At 36.5% G+C, this 26,463-nt stretch overlaps 1 protein-coding gene across 6 annotated transcripts; it reads right to left on the bottom strand.

The window, feature by feature from the left end:
* Nucleotides 1-784: 784 nt before the first annotated feature.
* Nucleotides 785-26,463, bottom strand: GEMIN2 (gem nuclear organelle associated protein 2). 6 transcript variants are annotated; one of them, XM_053224409.1, is made up of 10 exons: nucleotides 26,285-26,462; nucleotides 25,844-25,928; nucleotides 23,761-23,850; nucleotides 23,419-23,478; nucleotides 20,978-21,091; nucleotides 19,131-19,175; nucleotides 17,754-17,822; nucleotides 13,360-13,470; nucleotides 10,311-10,369; nucleotides 788-1,045 (listed from the first exon to the last, which is right to left on the bottom strand). In XM_053224409.1, the coding sequence occupies exons 1-10, from the start codon at nucleotides 26,419-26,421 to the stop codon at nucleotides 1,009-1,011; spliced, it is 807 nt and encodes a 268-aa protein (XP_053080384.1). In that variant the 5' UTR covers nucleotides 26,422-26,462; the 3' UTR covers nucleotides 788-1,008. The 6 variants fall into 6 exon arrangements, with proteins under 6 accessions (XP_053080387.1, XP_053080384.1, XP_014917053.1 ...); XM_015061567.3 differs by lacking the exon at nucleotides 788-1,045 and adding an exon at nucleotides 8,108-8,713 and having other exon boundaries at nucleotides 26,285-26,461; XM_053224412.1 differs by lacking the exon at nucleotides 13,360-13,470 and having other exon boundaries at nucleotides 785-1,045.

Raw genomic sequence — 26,463 nt, 5'->3', positions numbered from 1 at the left:
TGAATGGATAAAGAAAATATGGTATATACATTCAGTGAAATACCATTCAACCTTAACCAAAAGAAGAAAGTCCTGTCATATGCCAGCATGGATGAACCTTAAGGACATGCTTAAGTGAAATAAGCCAGTCACAGAATGACCAAAAAAAAAAAAAAAAAAAAAAGGTTATCACTTTTACGAGGTACCCAAAGTGGTCAAATTCATAGAGGCAGAAAGTAGCATGTTGACAGGGCTGGGGAAAGAGAAATTAGGAGTTGTTCAAGGAGTACAGGATTTGTTTTATGCAAGATGAAAAAGTTCTAAGATCTGTATTGACAATGTGCATATAGTTAACAATACTGTAAACAAAAATTTAAGAAGGTAGATTTCATGTTAATGTGTTTTAATTTTTTTACTGCAGACAACTGTTGACAAAAATTTTAAAAACTATTTGCATGGCAGAAAACACTATTAAAATGTTAAAATAGGGGAAAATATAGTGCATATCATATTTGCCATAAGTGCATATCTGCCCTTTAAAAGAGCACATCAATGGGGCACCTGGGTGGCTTAGTTAAGTGTCCAGCTTTGGCTCAGGTCATGATCTCCCAGTTCCTGTGTTTGAGCCCTGCATCGGGCTCTGTGCTGACAGCTCAGAGCCTGGAGCCTGCTTCAGATTCTGTGTCTCCCTTTCTCTGCCCCTCCCCTTCTTGTGCTGTCTCTCTCTCGCAAAAATAAATAAACATTAAAAAAAAAAAAAAAAGTACATCAATTTAAAACACGGATATCCTTTAATGTGGCAATTCCATTTCTATAAATTTAACCTAAGAAAATAAACGAGGGTAAATGTGGTCAAAGGGTATAATCTTGTTATAAGATGAATAAGTTCTAGGGATGTAATGTATAACATGGTGACTATAGTTAACAATACTGTATACTTGAAAATTGCTGGGGATGCCTGGGTGGCTCACTTGGTTAACCATCTGGTTCTTGATCTCAGCTCAGGTCTTGATCTCCAGGGTCATGAGTTCAAGCCCTGTGCTGGGCTTTGCACTGAGCTTGAAGCCTACTTAAAAAAAAAAAAAAAAAAAAAAAAAAAGTTGCTAAGAGAGTAGATCTTAAGAGTTCTCACCACACACACAACATTTTGTTGAGTAAGTGGTGGATGTGTTCACTATTGTAATCATTTTGCAATATATATGCATATTAGTCCAGCACACTCTACACCTTACACTTAAAAGACAATGTTATATGTCAAATATATCTCAAGCTGGGAAAAATGAGTAGGCAAACTTGTATGTATAAGGATTTTCACTAGTTAAGTGTTCATTTTTTAAAAATGTGTTATTTATTTTTGAGAGAGTGCAAGTGGGGGTGGGGGCAGAGAGGGACAGAGGATCTGAAGTGGAATTTGCGCTGACAGCAGTCAGCCCAACATAGGGCTAGAACCCATGAACTGCGAGATCATGACCTGAGCCAAAGTTGGACACTCAACCAGTTGAGCCACCCAGGTGCCCCTAGTTAAGTGTTCATTGATGACACTTGATTAAATTATGGTACTGTCATACAAGGAAATACTGTGCTGCTGGTGAAAGGGAGGAACTAGATCAACATATATTTATGTAAATGAATGTTAATTGGTATTAAGAGAAGTTTGTTACAGGATACTGCGCATATAATGTATAAATATACATGATACTATCAAAAAGACTGGAAAGTTACAAGTAAATTGTATAATAAATGGAGATTTTTACTTTTAGCTTTATATTATTTGAGTTTTAAAGTAATCATCCCACAATCCCTAAGTCAGGAGGGCTAACTAGCAGAGGTCTTTGGTTAGGGAGAAAGACATTATGGAGGGTGCCATCTGGAAAGAGGATTTATTGTACACCAAGATGCCCAGTGCCACAGAGAAGAGATCATTTACTATGTGGAAGTCAAGCCAGTGGTGCAGATCATGAAGTATTTCAGCCATTTGTGCTGAGGAACCATGTAAGCTGTTGTTTTCTCTTTCAAAAAGGGGGAATCCATGGGTTATCAGTTATAGATCTGCCAGCAGAAGGAATACTTCTCCAGTCTCACCCAAAGTTGTACTGAGCCTCATCCAAACTGCCCCTTTTGGATAATAACCCCTTCTTTGAAGCAGTTCTTTTCTTTATTTTATCTATCTATCTATCTATCTATCTATCTATCTATCTATCTATCTATCTTTTGAGAGAGAACACAAGTGGAGGAGGGGCAAAAGGAGAGGGAGAGAATCTTAAGCAGGCTCCACACTCACTGTGAACCTGAGGCTGACCTCAATCTTAAGACTGAGATCATGACCAGAGCTGAAATCAAGACTGGATGCTTAACCGACTGAACCATCCAGGTGCCCCTGTAGCAGGAGTTCTTGGGAGGAATGTTGAAGGGGAAAACTCTCAGGACCCATATTTGGGATGGATGGGACAGTGGTGAAAACTCATTTCCTCATAGTATAGGGTTTGTATGTTTTTTAACCTTTTGGGGGCCAGGGACTCCTATTTGGCAGTGTGTTGATGTTTATGAACTCCTTCTCATAATGTTTTTAATGCACAAATAAAATACATAAGGCTACAAAGGAAACAATTGTACTGATATAATGTTATCAAAAAATTATTTTTTTTGAGAGAGAGCACAAACAGGGGAGGGGCAGAGAGAAAGAATCCTAAGCAGGCTCTGTGCTCAGTGTGGAGCCTGGTGCGGGGCTCAGTCTTATGACTGTGAGATCATAACCTGAGCTGAAGTCAAGACTTGGGTGCTTAACCCCCTGAGCCACCCAGGTGCACTTCAAAGTATTTAAAATGTGATGTAGGGGCAACTGGGTGGCTCAGTTGGTTAAGTGCTCAACTTTGGCTCAGGTCATGATCTCACAGTTTCAGTTTGAGCCCCGCGTCGGCCTTTGTGCTGACAGCTCAGAGCATGGAGCCTGCTTCAGATTCTGTGTCTTCCTCTTTCTCTGCCCCTCCCCTGCTTGCGCTTTGTCTCTCTCTCTCTCAAAAGTAAGTAAACATTAAAAAAAATGCGATATATGTGCTTTATGTTAAACAAGGCAATATATTTAAAATAGAGGCAAGGGGTGCCTGGCTGGCTTAGAAGAACATGTGACTCTTGATTGTGAGTTTGAGCCCCATGTTGGGTGTAGAGATTACCAAAGATAATAAACAAACAAACAAACTTAGAAATATATATATATATATAGAGAGAGAGAGAGAGACAAATTAAAATTAATTTTTATGTGAAGACATCAGAATGACAGCTGTTGTTTAGCTTGCCTAAGAACCTGTGGGGTGTTCTTTAAACTGAAGTAGTCTTGTGGCTCAGTTCCTTCCATTTATAGATCAGTCATACCTAGGTAATACCAGAAAGTAATGCAGATATTTGTGAAACCAGAGTGAGAACACACAACTACAATGTTTGGTGTTGGCTTCCAGGCCGATAGTAAGTTGGCACCAGAAGCTATAGACAGGAAATCTGCAGTCAGACATGATCTAAAGGCAGGTTTTATAACTACTGTATTCTGAACTACTGTGTGAATATTCTGAAACATCTGCAACTACACTTTGATATGAAAACATCTAGGACTTCTGATGCTAACTAACAAAGTCACAGGTATTGATGAATGATACTATGGTTTGTTTCCTATATTTATAACTGAAGGAAATGCTAAGTAAAAGGAGGATAGTAAAAATAGAGATGTAATTTTTTTCCTTTTCAAGTTCATGGGCTCCAGGTTAGAAACCTGCTAAAAGGGATAAAATCATAAGATTGGTGTAAACATTGAGATAATCTGTGTAAATAGCACAGTGCCTATTGTGTGTACATATGGAAATAATAAAAATATCACACAGAATGTTTTGGTTTATAAGCCTTTTGCAATTAGAAAGTGGCTTAGATTTCAGTATCCTTTTGCATGACTTCATCATAATTAGAGTCATCAAGGGCCCTTACTGAGTAGCATACCTGTTTTAAAGAGCAGAAAGTAGAAAAGTGTACCATATGAATGACAAACTATGAGGACAGCATAAAGTGTTTAGTCAGTGGCTTCTACTAACCATAATGACACAGCTTGAGTCCTTGTGTCTAGCAATCAAACCTTGTAACTGGAGATGTCATCAGAACTTTAGTCCATTTGGGCTACTATAACAGAATACTATAGGCTTATAAGAAACAGAAATTTATTTCCCACAGTTCTGGAGGCTGGGAAGGCCAAGATTAAGGGACAAGGAGATTCAGTGTCTGGTGAGTACCTGCTTCCTGGTTCACAGATGTTTTTGCTTGTGTCCTTATTTGGCAGAAGGGCACTAGCTAACTCTCTGGGGTCTTTTTTATAAGGGCACTAATCACATAATGAGGACAGAATTCTCATAATCTAATAATCACTTCCCAAAGACCCTGCCTCCTAATATCACTTTGAAGGTTATGATTTTAATATATGGATTTTGGGGGGACATAAGTATCCAGTCCACAGCAGGACCCAATATGCAGTGACAAAAGGAAACAAAATCCTAGAGCCAACGTTGCCTGGTGAACTGTTTCAAAGCTCTACTAGAATATAGCTATAGGATGGGAGTTCACTCAGGCCCTTAGACTGATTGCAGAAACTGGAATTGACACAGTTTTGGGGGTCATCAAATTTTAAGAAACTGGACAGAACCTACAAAAGCTTTTCAAAATGCTCTTTGAAAAATGAGCATTGTGATCAAGTATATTTTGGAAATCCATCCTCTTTTGTAGATCTTTAATGCACATTAATGACATTTTACAGGTTCTGAAAACCTCAATAATCAGCTTAATTTTATTTTATCTAGTACTTGATCACAGTACCATTTTTTTTTCAGAAACCCTAATAGCTCACATAAATCAATATTCTGGCGTCATTTGGGAAACTTTTTTTTTACAAATTTGATGGGAATTTGGTAACATATATAGGCAAAATATAATCTTGGCATGAACACAGGTCAACTTGACCTGTCTCAATAATTTCTAAAGCATTTTTCTTTTTTTTTTAATGTTTATTTTTTGAGAGAGAGAGAGAGAGAGAGAGAGCGCGCGCGCGCGCGCAGGTGGGGGAGGGGCAGAGAGAGAGGGAGACACAGAATCCGAAGCAGGCTGCAGGCTCTTGATATGTCAGCCCAGAGCCTGATGTGGAGCTCGAACTCACAAATTGTGAGATCATGACCTGGGCCAAAGTCGGAGGCTTAACAGACTAAGCCACCCAGGCACCCCTCTAAAACATTTTTTTATCTTTGTCCCCAGATGCTAGAACTGATAACCTGAACCACTTTTAATCTAATTCGGCCTCTAACTGCTTATTCTGCTAAAAGACACAGATGAAATAATCTTATTTTTAGAAATAGAAATGAATATAATTTTAATTAAAATATCACAATTTAATAAACATATAATATCCTCCTGAACAAAAGAAGTAATCTTTTATGTGGAAAAAAATTATAGGTGCAATCTAATTTACTTTGTCACTGCTCCCATCATAGACATGATTAAACTACCATTTGGTAGCTGTAATTTTCAAAATACCTCTAAATTTTATATTTTGGGCACCTGAGTGGCTCAGTTGGTTAAGTGTCCAACTTCAGCTCAGCTCACAGTCTCATGGCTTGTGGGTTTGAGCCCTGCGTCGGGCTCTGTGCTGACAGCTCAGAGCCTGGAGCTGCTTCAGATTCTGTGTCTGCCTCTCTGTGCCCCTCCCCTGCTCATGCTCTCTCTCTCAAAAATAAATAAATGTTAAAAATTTTAAAAATAAAAATAAAAAATTCACATTTAAGATGTGTAATTTTTCAGTAAGCTTAAGAGTTTCTTTTTAAAAAAAATTTTTTTAACGTTTATTCATTTTTGAGAGACAGAGACAGGGAAGGGCAGAAAAAGAGAGGGAGACAGAATCCAAAGCAGGCTCCAGGCTCTGAGCTGTCAGCACAGTGCCTGATGCGGGGCTTGAACTCACTTAACCAACAGAGCCACCCAAGCGCCCCTGAACTTTAAGGCTTTCTACCTAAGAGTTGGGGAAATTTTTCTCCTCAATTTCTCATTAAAATCAAAGGTACTTTTAATTGTGAAAGGCTTGATAAACACTAAAGCTATATTGGTAGTCTTCTTACTTTATTCTTAGGACATGAGTGGTTTAAAATGTCTTTAACTTTCATTTGTCTCTACACTCCTGAAAAATATCCTATGCCAGATGAGTCCTTATAAACATGAGTTCTCAGTTCACTATTAGAGATTCTGTGGCTTGCTGGAAAATAGAGGTGTAACTACTTAATTTATACCACTTGTCTTCTGCACACGCAAAATTGCCTTTTTTAATCTAGTCCATAGGAATTATGTTCTTCTGTGAGCAGCATGTGTAACAAGATGCTCAGCCACTAGTTATAGAAGAAATGTAAATTAAAAGAATAATTAATATTTCAACTTTATTAAATCAACCCCCAGCCCCTCACCCCCTAAGCATCAAATCAGCAAAAAATGTGAGGCTGTACACTGGTAACTGGGGTATAGGTTGGAAATCTAAACTCTTTAATGTAGACAGTGCTGGCTCCCTACCCGATATTCACTCTCTTTTCTAACGGAACCCCCATTTTTGGCAGGCCTGACAGTGTTATCAGCTAAAAAATTATACTTTCCAGCTTTCTTTATAATTAGAAAATTTTATAGATTGCTGGCAAATAATACATAAATTGAGGGTTTCTTGTAATGTTTTGCTCCCTTGATATAGACAAGAGGGAGTGGTGCCATTTTATTCTTTCTGGAATCTAGATATGAGGCAAGAGATAAAGCAACCATATCATGACTAAAAAGATGAAAGCTATTAAAATTGATGAAAGAGAAATCTGGACGTAGTCCAGGGCATTTAAGATATTGTAGAGCTGCTTTACCAACCCTGAACTTGTTACACCACAATTATTATGAGAAGCAAAAGTAAATCCCTAATTTTTAAAACCTCAGTTCAGTTTTCAAATGCAGTATTAACTGATAAACTCATTACTGGCAACCCTACTCTTGGGAACTTCTGGTCAAAGAAAGGAAAAAGTTTTATATATGAAGATATTCATGGTAGCATTTTCTATATGGGATTAACACTGAAAACAGATTAGATACCCAACAATGAGAGTGTTTAAATTATGGTAAAACACAATTTGGATTATTAGGCTATAATTTAAAAATCAGCTAAGATGTAACAAGATTCAAATACAAAATTTCTAGTCAATTTGTAACTCGTGGCAAAACTACTGGTAGCTTGGTCCACAGGTATTTCCAATCCCCTCTTCCTTTCACTCCCCTGCCCCCCCCCCCCTTTTCCTTTTCTACCTCTTACTGGAAAGACTGGAAAGGCTTACAATTTTGCTTCCCTACCCTTCTCCAAGCTACAGGTGATCCTGTTATACACTGTGGCCAACAGATGAACACAAATCTGCTGTGAATTTCTGGAGAAGGTTTTGCCTTCATGACAAAAGAATCAGATGTGAAAGGCTCTGACTCCTTCCCCCTTTTCTGGTCCTGAGTACAGACACATTGCCTTGAACTGCAGTGGCCATCTTGTTACCACAAGGGAAAGGCCAAAAGATTCTCAGAGACATTGGTATTGTGGGATCAATCATGGAACCAATGCTAGTAGCCATCTCCTCTAGCTCCTCTAGACTTCTTGTTGTGTGAGAAAAATAATCCCCTACTGAAAAGCCGTTGCTACTTGAATCTGTTAAAGTAGAAAATATTCCTAACCAACAAAGAAATAGATAAAAAATACATAAATTATAAGTGATATGAATAAGAGATTTGACAGACAAAATGATGTGTTAAGAAAAAGTATTATTGAAAATGATGTTAAAAAGTTAACAAGTTAAAAAGAGAGTGAGACAGAGCGTGAGCGGGGGAGGGGCAGAGAGAGAGGGAGACACAGAATCTGAAGCAGACTCCGGGCTCTGTGCTAATAGCACAGAGCCTGATGAGGGGCTCTAACCCACGAACTGTGAGATCAGGACCTGAGCCGAAGTTGGGCACTTAACCGACTGAGCCACCCAGGCACCCCAATCAAAATTATCTTAATTCTAATAGTAAGGACATTTATCCATTATCTTTTGTCAAGAGTCAAACAAGATTTTTTTTTTTTAATGTTTATTTATTTTGAGAGAGAAACAGAGAGGAGTGGCAGCGAGAGGAAGAAAGAGAATCCCAAGCAGGCTCTATAATGTCAGTGCATAGCCCAATGTGGGGCTTGATCACACAAACTGTGAGGTCACGACCTGAGCCAAAACCAAGAGTTGGACTCAACTGACTGAGCCATCCAGGTGCCCCAAAAAACACATTTACAAGAAAAGTTCATGTGTATATATGTAAAAACACAATGAAACAGCACCTCTGTACAATTTCACCATACAGTTTCTGTACAGGATGCTTCACCAATAAATGGCACTCAATTTGTTTTAAAAGCATGTGATTACAGAAAACTGTTTAAACTATTCATCAAAAACTCGCTGGGATTTTCCAAAGATACTTTGGATATTCAAAGCAATGCAATTTATCTTCTGAATATCAAGTTGAGATGCACAGGTTAAGATGAAGATCCTTCAAATAGTGCTGAAGATACTTGAGTTGTCACTGTATATCCTCAGACTCAGGCTGCCTTCATCACCAGTATCTTCCATTCCTGAGAGATCAACTACATCAAGATGGTTCATCAGCTAAATCACGTTGGTCAAAATACCTAATAAAGAATTTAACGTACGTTTAAAAAATGTTAATAGCACTATTTGTAATAGCAAAACACCACAAATAACCCAAATATCCATCAATAAGGGCACTGGTTGAATAAATAACAGTACATCAACACAGTGGAAGACTATGAGGCTTCTGTAAAGAAGGAATGAAGAAAATACCTACACTGCTATAGTGCAGTTTCTAGGATTTAATAGGTGAAAAAAAAAATGCAAGGTACAGAACAGTATGTTTAGTATGCTACATTTGTGAGCATGTGTACAAATGCAGATATATTTATATGTACTTGCTTATACTTTTAAAAAGAAACAATAAACGATAAACCAAAAATTTATAATAAAATGGAAAACTAAGGGGGAGAAAGGCTAAAGACGATAAAGGTGAATTCTAAAATATTTCAAATGTATCTTGAATTAAAATTTTAACTTTGGAATAATGTAAGTATTTTATGTAATTATAAAACAAGATAAAAAATAATCAAATGAAACAAAATTGCAGTAGAATGAAATATTTTTTACCTTCGCTGGTAATTAAACACAAGTAAATAAAAATAATTTACATCTTTTTATTATGAAAATGGAAATATTTATGTTAATTGAAAATGCCCAGTGTTGAATAGGAGATGGGCAGTCTCACTGACACGTTCTGGGAATACAGAAAGGTATCAGTTTCTGGAAGGGAAACTATTAATAAATATCTGTTTTAAAACTACATGCCTGGGTGGCTCAGTCAGTTAAGCATCTGACTCTTGATTTCTGCTCAGGTCATGATCTCACGGGTTGAGTTCAAGACCCACATTGGGCTCCATGCTGACAGTGCAGAGCCTGCTTAGGTTTCTCTTTCTCCCCTCTGCCCCCCCACCTCAAAATAAATAAATAAATAAACTTTAAAAAAAGTACATGCATAAATAAATAAAACTACATGGCATGCCTTTCAACTTACTTCTAGGAGTTTGCCCTCAGGAAATAATAGGATCTTCACTGAAGCATTACTTACAGAGAAAAACTAGAAATATAGGGAATTGTGGGGCACCTGGGTGGGTCAGTCGGCTGAGCGTCTGATTTCAGCTCAGGTCATGATCTCATGGTTTGTGAGTTTAAGCCCCACATCAGACTCTGTGCTGACAGCTCAGAGCCTGGAGCCTGCTTTGGATTCTCTGTCTCCCTCTCTCTGCCCCTTCCCTACTCACACTCCGTCTCTCTCTCAAAAATAAATAAACATTAAAAAAAAAATTTAAAAAAATAGGGAATTGCAATACATATAATATTGTTTCTTTACACCTTAATTTACTCTGCTTGAAAATGAAAACAATAGGGGCGCCTGGGTGGCTCAGTCAGTAAAGCGGCCGACTTCGGCTCATGTCATGATCTCGCGGTCTGTGAGTTTGAGCCCCGCGTCGGGCTCTGTGCTGACAGATAAGAGCCTGGAGCCTGTTTCAGATTCTGTGTCTCCCTCTCTCTGACCCTCCCCCGTTCATGCTCTGTCTCTCTCTGTCTCAAAAATAAATGTTAAAAAAAAAAAGAAAATGAAAACAATAGTCTCCATTAATAACACTATTATAAAGCAAGGAGCCAAGGGTTACTTACCTGCTAACCAGGCAGATTAATAAATTCAAAGCAGGAACCCGCTCATCATCTTTGCTGTCCTAAAGGGAAAAAAAAACAGAAAAATGTAGAGTTCTCCCTAATATTTCTGAAGCAAATTTGCTTTTAAGATGTAAAACATGAAAAATTTATTAGATAATAGTAATAATCACACGGCAATAGAAAACCTCAAAGAAAAAGGATAAAACTATGAGGAACATCTAACATGATCTTTTGAAAAAAGATCCTCAACAGGGAAAAGAAACAGTTGAAGGCTCAAAGGAGAATAACTTGGGAGAGAGATCTTTTCTTGTTCCAAGTAGAGGAGCAAAAAAAAAAAAAAAAAAAAAAGGAGCCTATATCCTAACTAGACAGTAGTGAAAAAAAATTATATAAAAATGTGTTAAAGAGCTTACAACTGAGGAGTGAAATCCTGGCTTCTAAATTAAAAATATATATATATTTTTTTTTAATGTTTATTTATTTTTGAGAGAGAGAGAGAGAGAAACAGAGTGTGAGCCGGGAGGGACAGAGAGAGAGGGAGACATAGAATCTGAAGCAGGCTCCAGGCTCTGAGCTGTCAGCACAGAGCCTGACGCGGGGCTCGAACCCATGAACTGTGAGATCATGACCTGAGCCGAAGTCGGACGCTTAACCACTGAGCCACCCAGGCACCCCTTCTAAATTAAGACATACCAGAGGGGCATCTAGGTGGCTCCATTGTTTGAGCATCCGACTTTGGCTCAGGTCGTGATCTCACGGTTTGTGAGTTCAAGTCCCATGTCGGGCTCTGTACTGACAGCTCAGAGCCTGGAGCCTGCTTCAGATTCTGTGTCCCCCTCTCTCTGCCCCTCCCCCACTTGTGTTCTGTCTCAGTCTCTCAAAAATAAATAAATAAATGTAAAAAAAATAACAGACATACCAGAAACCAGTTCAGGTAAGGGTTCTCAATTGTAATGAAGGTAGTTGCTGAACTGTATGTTTTATAAAGTGGTCTTACAGAGTATAAAATTTATTTATTCATTCATTCTTCATTTTAAGATTTTTTTTAAATTACTTTTTTAAAGTTTATTTTGGAGAGCTTGTGTGTGCACGAGCAGGAAAAAATGTGGAGAGAGAGGGAGAGAGTCCCAAGTAGGCCCTGTGTTGACAGTGCAGAGCCCCATGTGGGGTTCGATCCACAAACCATGGTGAGATCATGACCTGAGCAGAAATCAAGAGTCAGACACTTAACTGACTGAACCATCCAGGCACCCCAAGATTTTATTTTGTTAAAGTAATCTCCACACCCAACGTAGGGGCTTGAACTAACGACCCCACAATCAAGGGTCACATGGCCTGCCAACTGAGCCAGCCAGGCGCCCCTGATATTTATTTTTATACATTTCAAGATATAGTCACAATAACCTATTGAGTAATGTTGTAACAGACATATCCCATGTTAATTCAAACTCAGGACAAACTTCCATGGTGTTAGTGTACTCAACTCTATGTGTCAAGTGCTATATGGAACAAAGCTAAATAAAACCTACTACTTGCTAATAACACAGAAGATGAAATATCTGTATTAACTTTAATGAAAGGAAAAATGTGCTAAGTGCCCATAAAAAAGATACAAAGTATACTGGGAAAATAGAGGATACAGAGATTCTTCTTAATTGTTAGGATCAGGGAAAGTATCATAGAAAGTAGTGGAATATGAGGCGGCCTGGGAAGCTCAGCTGGTTAAGTGTATGACTTTGGCTCAGGTCATGATCTCAAGGTTTATGAGTTTTAGCCCTGCACTATTAGTGCAGAGCCTGCTTGGGATTCTCCCTTTCTCTCTGCACCTCCCCGGCTTGCACTCTCTCTCTCTCAAAATAAATCGATAAAAACTTAAAAAAAAGTAGTAGAATATGAGCCAGATTGTAAAAAGTAAATGGTATTTAGATGCAGAACTAGAAGCCTGAAAAGGCACTTCTGTAGAGGAAATAAATTCTAGGCACAAAACATGGGAAATATTTACTGAGTATTAGTAGCAAGTACATTTGGCTTGGAGTACAGGCCATATAAGTTAGTTTGGGCCATAGCATGGATGTTTAATAAAAATATTTTGGAGTAGTCAGTGGAGAACAAGTATACATTTTGTGGAAGGGAAAGAAGGGATGAAAGAAAAAATTACAAATGGGCTTAATCCAGCATAAAATTTATTTATAATGCTGCAGGCATGAGTTAGTTAAGCATCTGACTGGAGAAATTCAAAATAATCATTTTGTCAGAGACTGTTAGTTGACCATTCCAGCTTGTGTCCCCTTACTATTTAGCAAATGAAGCTCAGTTTTAGCAAAGGACACTGCCACCAGCTAAAAGTAAACATTTCCCACAGTTCCTTATGGCCATGTGACTAAATTTTGGCTAAATGAGCTATATAGCCAGATGTGCTTGTGGAACCTCTGGGAAACTTTATTAGAGGATACCTTTTCTTCTTTCTAGCTTCCTAAAAGCAAATAATATAGTGGCTGAAGCTCCAGCAGCTGTCCTGGATCATGAGGTGAGCTTGAAGATGGAAGCCATGAAGCAGAACTGAAAGGCCTGGGTTACTGCCATCTTAGATCTGATCTATCCACTTGTAGACTTTCCTTATTTAAATTTTTCTTTTTCTTTAAGTAGGCTCCACACAAAGCCCAATTTGGGGCTTGAACTCATGACCATGAGATCAAGCCTAGGAGGTAGACAATTAACTGATTGAGCTACCCAGGAACCCCTTAATATTTATTTCTTTTAAACTTGATTTAAGTCATCTCTACACTCAATGTGGGGCCTGAATGATAACCCCGAGATCAAGTCACATGCTCTTCAGACTAAGCCAGCCAGGCACCCCCAGACTTCTTTTATCTGAGAAAAAAACAGTTCCATTTTGTTTAACCTGTTATTTTAGGCCTATTTTTATTATGTGCCTAAATCTAACCTCCACTAATAAAATATTCCACTTTTTCCTATTTCAATGGGATCCTTTTTATCACCATATAAATTGAAGAGTGCTTTCAATTTGAAATAGTAAGTTGTAACTTACCACTAAGAGTCTTACTTCAGAGCACCTTCTTGCAAGCTGCCGAATCAGTGAATGAGCCTCAGGTAATAAAGGTTTTTCAAGACAAGCCAATAAAGCATAAAGCCACCTTCCCTAAACAGGATTTTAAAAGGTAGTAAGTAGCAAATACTACACTATAAGTTTAACTTAAAAATGTCCAATGTTGTGTCTGGTTATTTGCTATGGATAACTTTATGTAACATTTAACTGTATTATGTTTGGATACAGACAACAAAGGATCATCTAGACAGCCAGCTGATCTCTTTTGTATCCTCTTACTAGAAACACAGAACATCAGACACTTCAAAATACCCTTAGCCCTAAAGAGTTCATTTCAGAGGTTCTTACTATAAATGAAGTCCTAATTCATGACCAGAAAACTACATTAAGAAGTGTGTAAGTCCATGCAAAAATTAAGATACATTTTTTCCTCTTCCGTCCATAGACAGATACATGAATAATTTTATAATTTTATAACTCTGTCCCCTGTGTCTATACAAAGGAACTATACTCTAGATGAAATAATGTTTTGATACTTCTATACTTCTATTAAGTACCATGGCAAATGAAATCTATCCCCATCCTCTTTTAAAATGGTTTTTTCAGACCACTAAAAATAAATAAAATAAAATAGGTTTTTTTCTTTTCAATTACAAAAGGAATATATACTTAATGCAGAAAAACTGAAGAATACAAAAAGCACAAATAAACCTGCAATCCCACCATTCAGATAAAATTTTTGCTAAAACTTAAAAAATGTTCATCTTTTTCCTGTTTACACATACAACTTTTAAAAGATAAAGTTTTATCATTATTGTAACATTAATAGGGGGGCAATAACATTTTGTTACCATCTCTTTTACTTGCAATACATAATAAATATCTCCCAACATTGTTAAATGGGATTAACGAGGGAATGTTATTAATCTCAACATAGCACTTGTATAAATACTCTTTAACCAAGTACTTATCATACTTTCCTATCATAGCTGGTTTATTCTTTCTTTCCCCCAAACTCTGTGAGGTTATAATGATAGATATTATACCCCCAGGACTCAGTCTAGAGTTGGAACACAACAGGAGCTTAATTAAAATATTTGTGAAATGAATGTTCCATTTTGGATGCACCAAAACTTACTGAGCCAATTTCCTATTATTGAGCACTTAAGAGGTTTAATTTGTTGCTGTTATATAAAAAATAGTGTGATAAATATCCTTAAAATAAATTTTAGAGCATTTCTCATTGATTTCTTGGGCTAAATTCCTAGAAATAAAATGCTGGTATCAAAGCGTATGTATGTTCATAAAGGTTTCTGAGATATAACCACTAAATTTTACTCCATAAAAGATGTATCCAATTATATTTCTACCAGCAGTGTATATGACAGAGTTTAATCTGAGCAATACATCACTTTGGAGAAACCTAAAGAATATTAGAACAACGGTTACATAGCAATTTATGCAACAAAAGTAAATTAGCTTCTCAAGCAACCCCAAAATCAATAAAACTTTTTCCTAAACAAAAGATTCACATCTAGGTTTTTTTAAATAAATAGTAAGTGGAATTCTCTTCTATATCAAAAAAGCTATTGTACATTTAAACTTGACTCACATGTTCAGCACCACATTTACTATATATAGCTGGCATTCAAGTATTCAAATGGTGCTTAAACCTCTGATTGTCTAAGATTTATACTGAGAGTTTCCTTTTTTCAAAGGTCAGCAAACAGTGAGCACACTGTGGCAATACTAAAACATAAAACCCACCACAAAATCGCAAAAAATTTTCCTTAATACTTTTATATTTGGATGAAAAATGAGGCTGTATTTCTCAAAAAAATATTAAAGTAATCCCAAGTACAGAAATTTTCAAAAACAGTTCCATTTTCCTTTTGTTAGTATATGATAAGCAAACTTCATGATCTAGGTTTTTACTTTAAACACTGATATTCTCAATAGGAGTGTTCTGATGGTATGGTTACTTGGATACAGAAATTGAACACTGTTGATTTAAGAGACAGTTACTCAAAGTTAGACTCAAAGGATTAACTAGGTTACAAGTTAGTAAAGCAGTTGTCATTGGTTCAGAAACACTTCGATGGTTCCTCTGGCAAATACAGTTACTTTTTGGTAATATGCTTTCACTAATTAACAGGAAAAGCCAAACTTACCACCCTCTTCAGTGAGTAATCTTTAGAAGTTAAAAAATAAAAATAAAAAAAAATCTTACAGCACAGAGTTAAAAAAATAAAGATTAAAGGAAGAGAAGGAAAACAGGTCATGTAATACTGCTAAAAGGTCACTATCAGACAGAAAGAATTGATACAGAATTTAGAGTTCAATACACAGATCCCAATGAACAAGTAACACGAATATGAACAAAGTTTTCTATTGAAGGTATAGCTAATATACTAATGCATGGGAAAAATATTGTTTCACTGACACTGAAATATAAATTGTCTTTAATTTGAAATACTACTATAAATTCACTCAATTTGAAAACAGAAATTATAAAATGTTAGATTGAACCATACTGAATTACTGATAATCAAATGTTTTTAAACTACAGAAATAGCAAATGCATATGGTTCCAGAAAAATAGAGTTGCAGGGAAAAGAAATAAGAATCCTTTGCTGATGGCATTCTTAACTAGTTCATTCCTTTTGGAAAGCAATCTGGGAGAGTGTTACAAATGCTTATAAAACCTTGACCCAATAATTATATTCTAGCAATATCCTAAGAAATTGACAATTAAAATGAAATTAATATAAATGTTTATAATTTAGTCATGATTGTAAAATATAAGAAAGAACTCAAATGATCATAATGAGAGAATCAAAGTAAACTATAAGGCATTAAGACAATGGAAATTATGTGAATTATATTATCATACGGAAACATATATATGTAATATGAGCTAAAAATTCCAGAATAGTACGTTAATTACACTATGTAAAAGACATGTTTGAGCACTGAATCAAAACAGTGATTTATTTTTTTAATTTTTGTTTATTTTTAATTAAAAACATTTTTTTAATGCTTTTATTTATTTTTGAGAGAGAAAGACAAAGCCCGAGTTGGGGAGGAGCAGAAAGAGTGGGAGACACAGAATTGGAAGCAGGCTCCAGGCTCTGAGCTGTCAGCACAGAGCCCAATTTGGGGCTCAAACTCATAAACCGTGAGATCATGACCTGAGCGAAAGTCTGACGCTTAACCAACTGAGCCACCCAGGTGCCCCAACAGTGACTTATTTTGATTTATTTTTTAGAAGCAGTGATTTTAAACATTGTTTTCCCCTTAAGATAAGTACATGTAACATAGCAGAGACTTAAAAGAATAAAATACAAAAACAAAAAATGAAAATCTAGTGATAAAGGATATCACCATCATACTTATGTAAGAGCCTTATCTAAGCCAGTTGGCTGAATGGCAAGCTTAGAAATTTGTACACTATATAATGTTGGTTTATCTGTTTCTCCCAGACAGATTCTAAACTTCTGGAGGGCAAAGATTATATCTTATGCTTTGACAGGGAGCTTTGGAGCCTCAGGTACACTCTTTTACAAATATCTTTAACTATAAAAAATACATGTTTCTAAAAATCAAATCTAGCTTCAAAGGACAATAAAATTTCTTACTAGGGGATTAATGCAGATAATTCATTTATATAATGCCCATCAAACTGACCCCGTTTTTGAAGGTGAAAAATGAGCTGTGAATATAAAACTATAAAGTAGAGGGGCCATTGAAGCGTAGTTGTTAAGAGTATAGCCAGACTGCTGGGGTGTGAATCTCTGTTCTGCCAGTTATGAGATGTGTGATCTTAAGCAAGTTACTGAATCCTTATGTGCTCCAGTTTCCTTATCTGTAAAATGCAAATAACAGCTCATAGGTTACTGGAGGACTCAAGGAGTCACTATATTCAAAGTTCTTAGAGTAATGCCTGGCACATAGTGCTTGGTATTATTGTTGGCATTTACTATTCTTTTGTGGATTGGATTTCAAAGCCATTTGAGAAAATGTATTTCCAACTTTGTTAAGCCAGTCAAAATGGGACCTCCAGACTGGATGCCAGTTTGTGACTGTTTGTTACTACACTGCCATGAGATATGCTGCTTCTCTCAGGATATAAATCAACTCTTTAGTTGACTTTTTCTAAGGCAAGTCTTTTTCAACAAAAGAAGTAGCATGTTGATTTGCATGCTAGCATAAATTACTAATTTCAGTGCAAACAAACATAGTTTACATCATACACATAATTATACACAGGTATGATACATAAACACCTATACATAAACATGTTAGTCATATCTCATATATGAAATAAGTATGTATAATTTTGTCTGCATTATTAAAATAAAAAGAAGCAATACTACCAATTCTGGAGTAAAGTCTCTTTCTCCAAACCAATTACTCAGATATTCCAAGACACTAGTTACTGTTGCCTAAAAAAAGGAGAAAGGGGAAGTGGAAGAAATGAATTAGTAATAAAACAAAGACAAGCTCAACATGGGTTTCATTAAGTTGAGTTAGAAAACAACTCTGATATTTAAAATGGTCCCATTCTTTAGACTTCCAGAGAAAATTATGACTGTAGTTAGTAATTGGTTAGGTGGCTCACTCAGTGAGAAGACTTTTTAGACAAATATTCTTATATACTTTCAAGTATCAATATCTTGGTTTAAATCCTAGGATTTAGTTTGTAACTACTAATTTAGTTTACAAATACTCGAAAAATTCCATGTGCTCTTAAAAAAAATCTTTGCATAAATACCTTCAAGTTATTTTCATTAAGTCAAAGTAAAAATATAAAAAAAAAGTTACTGTGGAGAAAGATCTGTTTTAAAGCTATATAGACAGAATTTATTAAACTGTTGAAAATATTCTCTCGCTTATTCAAGTATAGTTGGACACTGAGAATGACTACTACAGCATTTAATGCAAATGATCAAGTAAGTGAAACTGTTAGCAAGTATATGATTTACAACAGCATATGACCCTTAAAAAAATTTATCTTCCAAGGGCACCTAGTGCTATGTGAAGGCAAAACAATCAAAATTTTTACTTGCTCTTTAAGTAGGTAATAGAATTCCTCATCCTAAAAGACTGAAGAACCAAAGTCCATTTTTCTCCCCTTTTGTCTAAGAAATTATTTTATTCTTTTTCTTTTTAATTTTTTTTTAATGCTTAATTTTGAGAGGTAAAGAGAGACAGACCTTAAGCAGGGGAGGGGCAGAAAGAAGGAGACAGAATCTGAGGCAGACTCCAGGCTCTAAGCTGTCAACACAGAGCCCAATGTTGGGCTTGAACTCACTAACTGCTAGATCATGACATGAGCCGAAGTCAGAGGCTTAATCAACTGAGCCACCCAGGTGCCCCTGTGTATTTCATAGCAATTTCACCTTCATTTTACTTCAAATCCCCAAATCTAAGACTTATAACTGAAATGTACACAATTGAATAGTTTAGCAAAATGATTTAGCATGAGCTCTGGAATTAGGTCAAACTGGGATTGAATCCCAGTGTTGCCATTAAATTTTGCTGAAAAACCATCTCCAATTCTGTTTCCTAATCCATAAAAGTTGGATATTAATAATAACTCCCCATAAAGGGTTATATTGGTGATTAAATAAGAACTGTTAAAGAGTTTAGGACAGAATCTTACATATTGTAAGTGTTTAATAAATGTATTCATAATACTTTCATACACATTGGAAATAAAAGAATAAATACATCCTTATTATGGATTTTACCTGATTCATTCTGCTAACAATACTAAGCAAGGGAGGAAAACCAATCTGAAAGAAAAATGAGACTGAAATTTACTAAATGGTATTATAAAGGAGGTATTGAAAAATGTTTTTCAATTTGACTACATAAATTTAAAGATAATGATTTTAGTAATTAAAATGTTAAAGTATGAAATTTCTTAAAATGATAATATGAAAAAATTGATACTATGACAATAACATGTTGTATACACTTTTTCAAAATCTTCAGCTAAAGCTAACATTTTAGGAATTAAAGGTACTTGACTTAGAGTGATTTTTTTTCAAACCTAATCTGATTCAGTTAAAAAAGTACGCTGAAGTTTAATGCTGGGATCCCTCATTATGAAAACAGCACTGATTTCTGAGAAAGTTAAGAGGATATGCATTAACTCTGCGTCCTTAAATGGTTCTTTCACATGATGTATTTTACTTGTATATATAAGTAAAATAAATACAATAAATTTTAATAAGTTTTAATTGTCAAATTAAAATACATATTGAAATGTAACATACATTATGGATATTACCCAGAAGAACAACAGATTGTGTAAGAAACAGTGTCAAGATAGCTAGCTTATAGATTTGAATTTACTTATACCCCTACCACCATGTGTAAGAGTGCCTATTTTCCCAACCCTTGTTGACACAGATTATCAAATTTCCTTTGTCAACGTTAGCTGGAAAATAGCAGCTCAGTGGACTTATATTTCTATTACAAGTGAATGCGGGCATCTTCTCATGTAACAGAAATTCATATTTTTCTTTCTGTGAGCTACTTATATCCTTAGCCTTTTCTGTTTTAATTGGGTTCTTGATCTTTTCATGATTTTTGGAGATTTTACATTTTTTGGACCAATTAGTTTTTGTTGTTTTGTGAAGTGTTGTTAACACTTCATCTTCAGAATATGAAATCTACTAAGCATTTTTTTTAGGTTTATTTATTTATTTTGAGAGAGGAAAAAAGAGTGCACGCATGCAAGTGGGGGAAGAATAGAGAGAAAGGGGGAGAGAGAGAATCCCAAGCAGTCTTCCCACTGTCAGGGCAGAGCCTGACGCAGGACTCAAACTCAGGAACCGTGAGATCATGACCTGAGCCACAACCAAGAGTCAAGAGTTGGATGCTTAACCAGTCAAGCCTCTCAGGTGCCCCTGAAATCTACTAAGCATTTTTAAGCATCTGTGTCATGTTTTCCTTTGTTTCCCTGACGACTCAAAACTCATAACCCAGGCTAAAAAAAAGCCCTGGGGGCACCTGAGCAGCTCAAGCATTCGACTTCCACTCAGGTCGTGATCTCACAGTTCTGAGTTTCAGCCCCGCATTGGGCCTTGCACTGAAAGCACACAGCCCACTTTAGATCCTCTGTCTCCTCTCTTTGCCCCTCCGTTGCTTGCACGCATGTGCACGTGTGCGTGGTTCTCTCTCAAAAATACAAATAAACATTAAAAAGAAAAAACAAAAACCCTGAATTTTATCTAACTCACAAAATTATCACATAGCTAAAACCTAAGAGATAAGAAGCCCACCTAAGAAAGGTCACAGTACACTGTTTCAAAAACTGGGCTGCACATTTTTAAGTTAAAGAGCCACTTAACTAAGTCATAGGTTGGCAAACATTTTCTGTAAAGAGGCAAACAGTAAGTATTTTAGGCTTTGCAGGCCACACACGGTCTCAGTCGCTTAGTATCTTAAAAAACAGTCGTAGCTCATTGGCTGCACAAAAACGGGCTGCAGACTAGATTCGGCCTAGGCTGTAGTTTGTGAAGTCTTTATGTTAAATTACACACCAAAATTAGAACACTTTTGTTTTGTTTATCCACATATCACCTACTTGTACATAATCGATTCCAGGACCTTCACTTGTAGCTGGTCCCACAGCCCCTTCAGCACATAACCTTTCACCCAGACAAAATTTTTTCCAGCCTTCTTCATCTTCAGACTTTGGCTAAAAGAAAAAGAAAAAAAAAAAAGGAATTTACTTATTTCTATGTATTTTTCTTTTACTGAATAGTAAAAAAAGAAGTGAGGTCCTCTGTATTCCCACAACTTCAACACAAAGATATGGTACCTGTTATGGGCTGAATTTTGTCTCACCAAAATTCGTATGTTGAAGCCCTAACTTCCAGTATCTTAGACTGTGACTGTATCTGGAGACAGGACCTTTATAATGGATTATATTAAAATCAGGTTTTTAGGGTGGGCTTTCATCCAATCTGACTACTGTCCTTATAAGAGGAAATTCAGACATACCAAGAGGCACTAGAGATGCTTGTGCACATAGGAAAGACCATGTGAGGACACAGCGAGAAGACAGCCATCTGCAAGCCAGAGAGGCCTCAAGAGGAGTCAAACCTACTAACACCTTGATCTGAGACTTCACAGTCTATAGAGCTGTGAGAAAATAAATTACTGTTTGTTAAAACACCCAATCTGTAGTATTTTGTTATGGCAGCTCTAGCAAACTAATACAGTGCCCAAGTGTTACACATTACGTGGGACATGTCTAGTTTGGATCACACTTTAATGGACACTAACAAGAGTAGGCTCAGAAAAGGGTGATAAAGATGGAAACTGGTATGGAAAAAAAACACACTAAGAATGTTTATAAGAACAAAGGATGTTTATACCAGGGAAAGAGACAGGATGACGTACTTCGCATACCTGGAAGGGCAGTTCAGTCAAAGAAAGAATAGGTTTATACTACACCATCAAATGTAGGACCAGTGGGGAGAGGCATTCAGCTCAATGTAACCACATTAAGAAACAATTTTTATTTGTACATATCAACTTGCACATTACTTTGCATAGGTACAGTTTTTCCCCCTGAGGATAAATAGCTTTCATTAGATTCTCAGGACAGATATGAGACCCCGAAAAGGTCTATTGTACTAAAACAATGTATTTGCCCTTTCCATTACTCCATTAGGTCAGAGACTATTTCTGCTTCAGGTAACACTGAATAATTCCCAGATTGTTAACTACAGCAGGTACTTTATAATAAATGATTGAATAGATCAATAAATGTTTATATTTACATAGTTGCTTTAAATGTCAGAATGCTTTAGACATTTTTCATTTCATTATTTACGTAACGATTACTTTTGCCATGATGAACATGTTATTGCTATTAATATTCCACTGTTTTGATGGACCAGAATTTATTCAATCAATTATGTTAGGTCATTTACATTTTTGACAAAATTACGTTGTTATAATGTTACTGATGCAGCTTCTTTTTAAATTAGTAAGCATGTACCCAAAAGTCCTGATGCTGAGCAAGAAAAAAAAAAAAATCTACACATCTACCCTTCCTCCCCTACCCCCTTTTTACCAGGAGGCCTCACAACACAGCAAAAGGCTTTATAGACAAACAAACTTCAATTTGAATTTCAGCTATCCCTTTTATGAGTTAAATGACTGTGGGCAAGTAACATTAGTTCATTTCACACTTTTCCTAGAGCAGAGCTTTCAATTGGTATGGAGAAGAAAGTTGAGTCTATATAGTGAATCTCTTAGCTTTCAGCTGGTAGTCCAAGGCTATGCAAGCAGCCTCCTCCATTTATCCCAATGTGTCACTATGTAAAAGACATTAGGAAGCACTGCCTATAGGAAGCTTCTAAAACCTGGAATCTACCAGCTACCTGAAACTGTGAGCAAAACTGTGCTGGGGCACACAATTTTCTCCTTTGAAGATAAATAACTTGTGTTTGATTCTCAGGAAGAACATGAGACTCCCTAAAACATTAAAAATATTGTCCTGGAACAATGTATCCATCTCTTCCCCAACTCCCCTTTTTATTCAGTAGTCCAGAGACTACTCCCGAAGAGTTTAAAATTATATCTAAGTTGATAAAGCACAGAAAATACTACTTTCTAGTATGCATGACGGGCTTTAGCAAAATGTCTGTGGTATGGCACCATTACCTCATTGAATCTTTTTGTAAATACTGAAAATATATTTATTTTCTTTCTTTAAAAAATATATTTATTTTCTAAAAAAGCAATGTCTAGAAGAACTCTTAAAATTTGTAGAGGCCTAACAATACCTATCCAAAGCCTCTCAAGATGCTATGGATTAAAACTGTCATAAAATAACAACTTGCATTACTGATTCTATATTTTTAAGACCACCAATATAATGGAATTGTTTCTATTAATGGTCAGTGAAAAGGAACAAAAATAATATAGGTTAAGTAGGTGAATCTTTAAAGACTGGCAATAAATAGGAACCATCTCAAATAGGTACACATTGTACAACTTAAACTTACATACCATGGTCACATTACTGTCCAACTGTTGTGATTTCCAGTGACTTCTATGTCTGATCACACTCTGAAGGAAGAGAAGTTAGACAAGTGATCTCCAGTGAATGGATAACTAAAAAGAAATCAGCTGTGCAACATTCTAACAATCCTGAAATTTGGAAAACATGTTTCAAACTGTATTATCTCTAATAATTATTATTTGGTAATTGATTCATAAATATTTTAACTTCATCCTTCAGAATAATGAATCTTATTTTTACAACTATGGTCTAAGAACAGAAATAAATCTTGATGGAGGAAGGGAGGGAGGGGAGAGAGGTTTAATTTGGTTTAAATAAAGTACACTTACCTGTCGAACAGATGAAAACTGTGCCACTTGTTGTTGTTGCCACTGAAGAGTGGGAGAATATCCTTCAGGAGCAGGCTGGCATCCTGAAAGCTAGAGATCAATTCATAAATATTACAGTAAATGTCAGTGGTATAAGTAGAATCTCATGCCTCTATAAAGTAAAAGCAGAATCAAGATGAAGAGTAATAAAGTAGATGATGAAGACCATATAAGAAAAATACTATACTTTTTGCACATGCAAAACATAGGCCTTTCACTTTACTATTTATGTTCAAATTTAAACATTAGTAAACGGGGAGCCCGGGTGGTTCAGGCTATGATCTCATGGTTCCTGAGTTTGAGCCTGGAGCCTGGTTTGGATTCTGTGTCTCCCTTTCTTTCTGCCCCTCCCCGACTTGAGCGCACGCGCTCGCTCTCTCTCTCTCTCTCTCTCTCTCTCAAACAAACACACATTAAACATTAGGAAATGATCCTTGCATAGTCACTTCAATAAGAGCAATCTGGAATGGTTCATAGTTGAAGTTTCTAAACTAAGAAATATTATATGAGTCCTGAAGATATAATCTAGTCCTATCTTTCTATAATAACAAAACTGTTTGGGGCGCCTGGGTGGCTCAGTTGGTTAAGTGTCTGACTTTAGCTTAGGTCGTGATCTTACGGTTTGTGGGTTCGAGCCCCATATCAAGCTCTGCGCCGATAGCTCAGAGCCTGGAGCCGGATTCTGATTTTTTGTCTCCCTCTCTCTCTCTGCCCTTCCCCTGCTCTCCCTCTGTCTCTCTCTCAAAATAAATAAACATTAAAAAAAAAAAACATTAAAAAAATAACAAAACTTTGGAAACAAATAGATACATCACAAATAAAGGATTTTGGTATGGGTAGAATGTTCTCAAATAATTTAAGACACTTGACTTTACAAGGGCTACTTCAGCTTCCTAAGACAGCACAACAGTTCAAAATTAATCACATACTGCCTTGAAATAAAACAGTACGGCCACTTTTTAAAAGCTAAGTATATAAGACCTTCTCTTCCATCAACTAAAAACTTATAAATAGGAATGATATGAAACATTACAGTATCTAAGTTAAAATTTCCTGATTATAAACATCAGATAAAGAAATTACTTAGAACATAAAAGGAAAAGGACTTAACACAATTTACAAACTGCTGCTTTCCTTTGACCTTAGGTTAAATAGTAAGTTCCCAAAGAGATCTTCTGTGACTACTTTATCTTGTTACTTATTGGTCATTATACATTTAATTTTCTTCATAGCAATAGTCACAATATATAATTATTACTTTGCTTGTTTGCTCTCTGTCTTCCTCAAGAGAATGTAAAGTCTGCTAGGGTAGGGATTTTTCTGTCTTATTCTCTGTTGTATTCCCAGTGAGTGGCACAACCTAGTTGCTTAATTAAAAAATATGCTGGATATGTGGTGCCTGGATGGCTCAGTCAGTTAAGCGTCTGACTCTTGATTTCAGCTCAGGTCATGATCTTGCAGTTCATGAGTTCAAGCCCCATATCAGGCGTGCTTGGGATTCTCTGTCTTCCTCTCTCTCTGCACCTCCCCTGCTTTCTCTCTCTTTCTCAAAATAAATAAATAAACACTTAAAAAAATACTCTGGATAATATAAATGAAAAACATGTTCAAGTAGTTAGAAAAAGAAACTTGAGTTTCTATTCTTAAAAAACAAAACCCAGTCAAATTCAAAACATGCAAACTATACTAAATAAGATTAAACACCAGTCCAAGAATAATTATGAAGACAACTGGGAAAAGGTTCCCTAAAAATAAAGGATAGTGTAAGTAACCTATTTAAAGAGTCCTTTAGGATTGGATCACCTCCTTAAAATATGATCAGAAAGTCTTCATGAATGCCAGGGTTACTGAAAACCTCTCTGGAAGCAGTAAATGCCAACTGTCCTTTTGGGGAAAAAGTACAAGTTAATGTCTAAAGTCACAGGGAGTAGTCAAATCTTACATATATCATCAGAGATACTGTGGGATACCATAGCATTGATCTTTCAATTCCGGCGGGGCGGGGGCGGGGAGGAAGAATCCCCCGCTGGGTAATATAACTTACAGAAACATTCACACTTTGCTTCCTTTTCAACTTCTTTGGGTCAATTTGAGCTACCACAACATCTGGGCATTGAGCTGCTTCAATCCTACAAACAAGTAATAAATCCAAGAAATGTGATTACGGCTGTGCTTCGTTCATGTGTAGTAAAACAAGCGATCCATTTCTACAGTTCTTAACGAAATTAGAAAACAAAGTTCAGAATTGCAATTGAAGTACTAAACAATATATTTCTGAAATTAACTGGACTGAAAGCAAGGGATTTAAGAGCACCAAACTTGACACAGGTAAAACTCGCCCATATAAAGATATAATCAAGTGATCCTGATTCGACCCTACCTCGCGAGAGATTGGGGACGGCCACAGAGGCGGGGGCAGAGCGCTTTATCACATTTAGGGGGCAGAGAGGACGACCAGCCCACCCTCAAGGGTCAGATCACTCACTGGACCCGCCTCAAGTATTCCTGAGGCGTGCTCGGGGGTACGGAGGGATCAAAACTTTCTGTCAAGTCGCAGGGCTCCACTGGCAACAGCCGGGGCATCAACTCTTCTACTGCAGACTCTGCTGGTATCCACGCCATGGTTTTTAATCCAGCAGTCCCATCCGGCGCATGCGCCAAATT

Source organism: Acinonyx jubatus, chromosome B3 (assembly GCF_027475565.1).
Source record: "Acinonyx jubatus isolate Ajub_Pintada_27869175 chromosome B3, VMU_Ajub_asm_v1.0, whole genome shotgun sequence".
NCBI classification, from domain to species: Eukaryota; Metazoa; Chordata; class Mammalia; order Carnivora; family Felidae; genus Acinonyx; species Acinonyx jubatus.
Note: the sequence above shows the minus strand (reverse complement) of the source record. Positions and strands in the feature narration are given on the sequence as shown.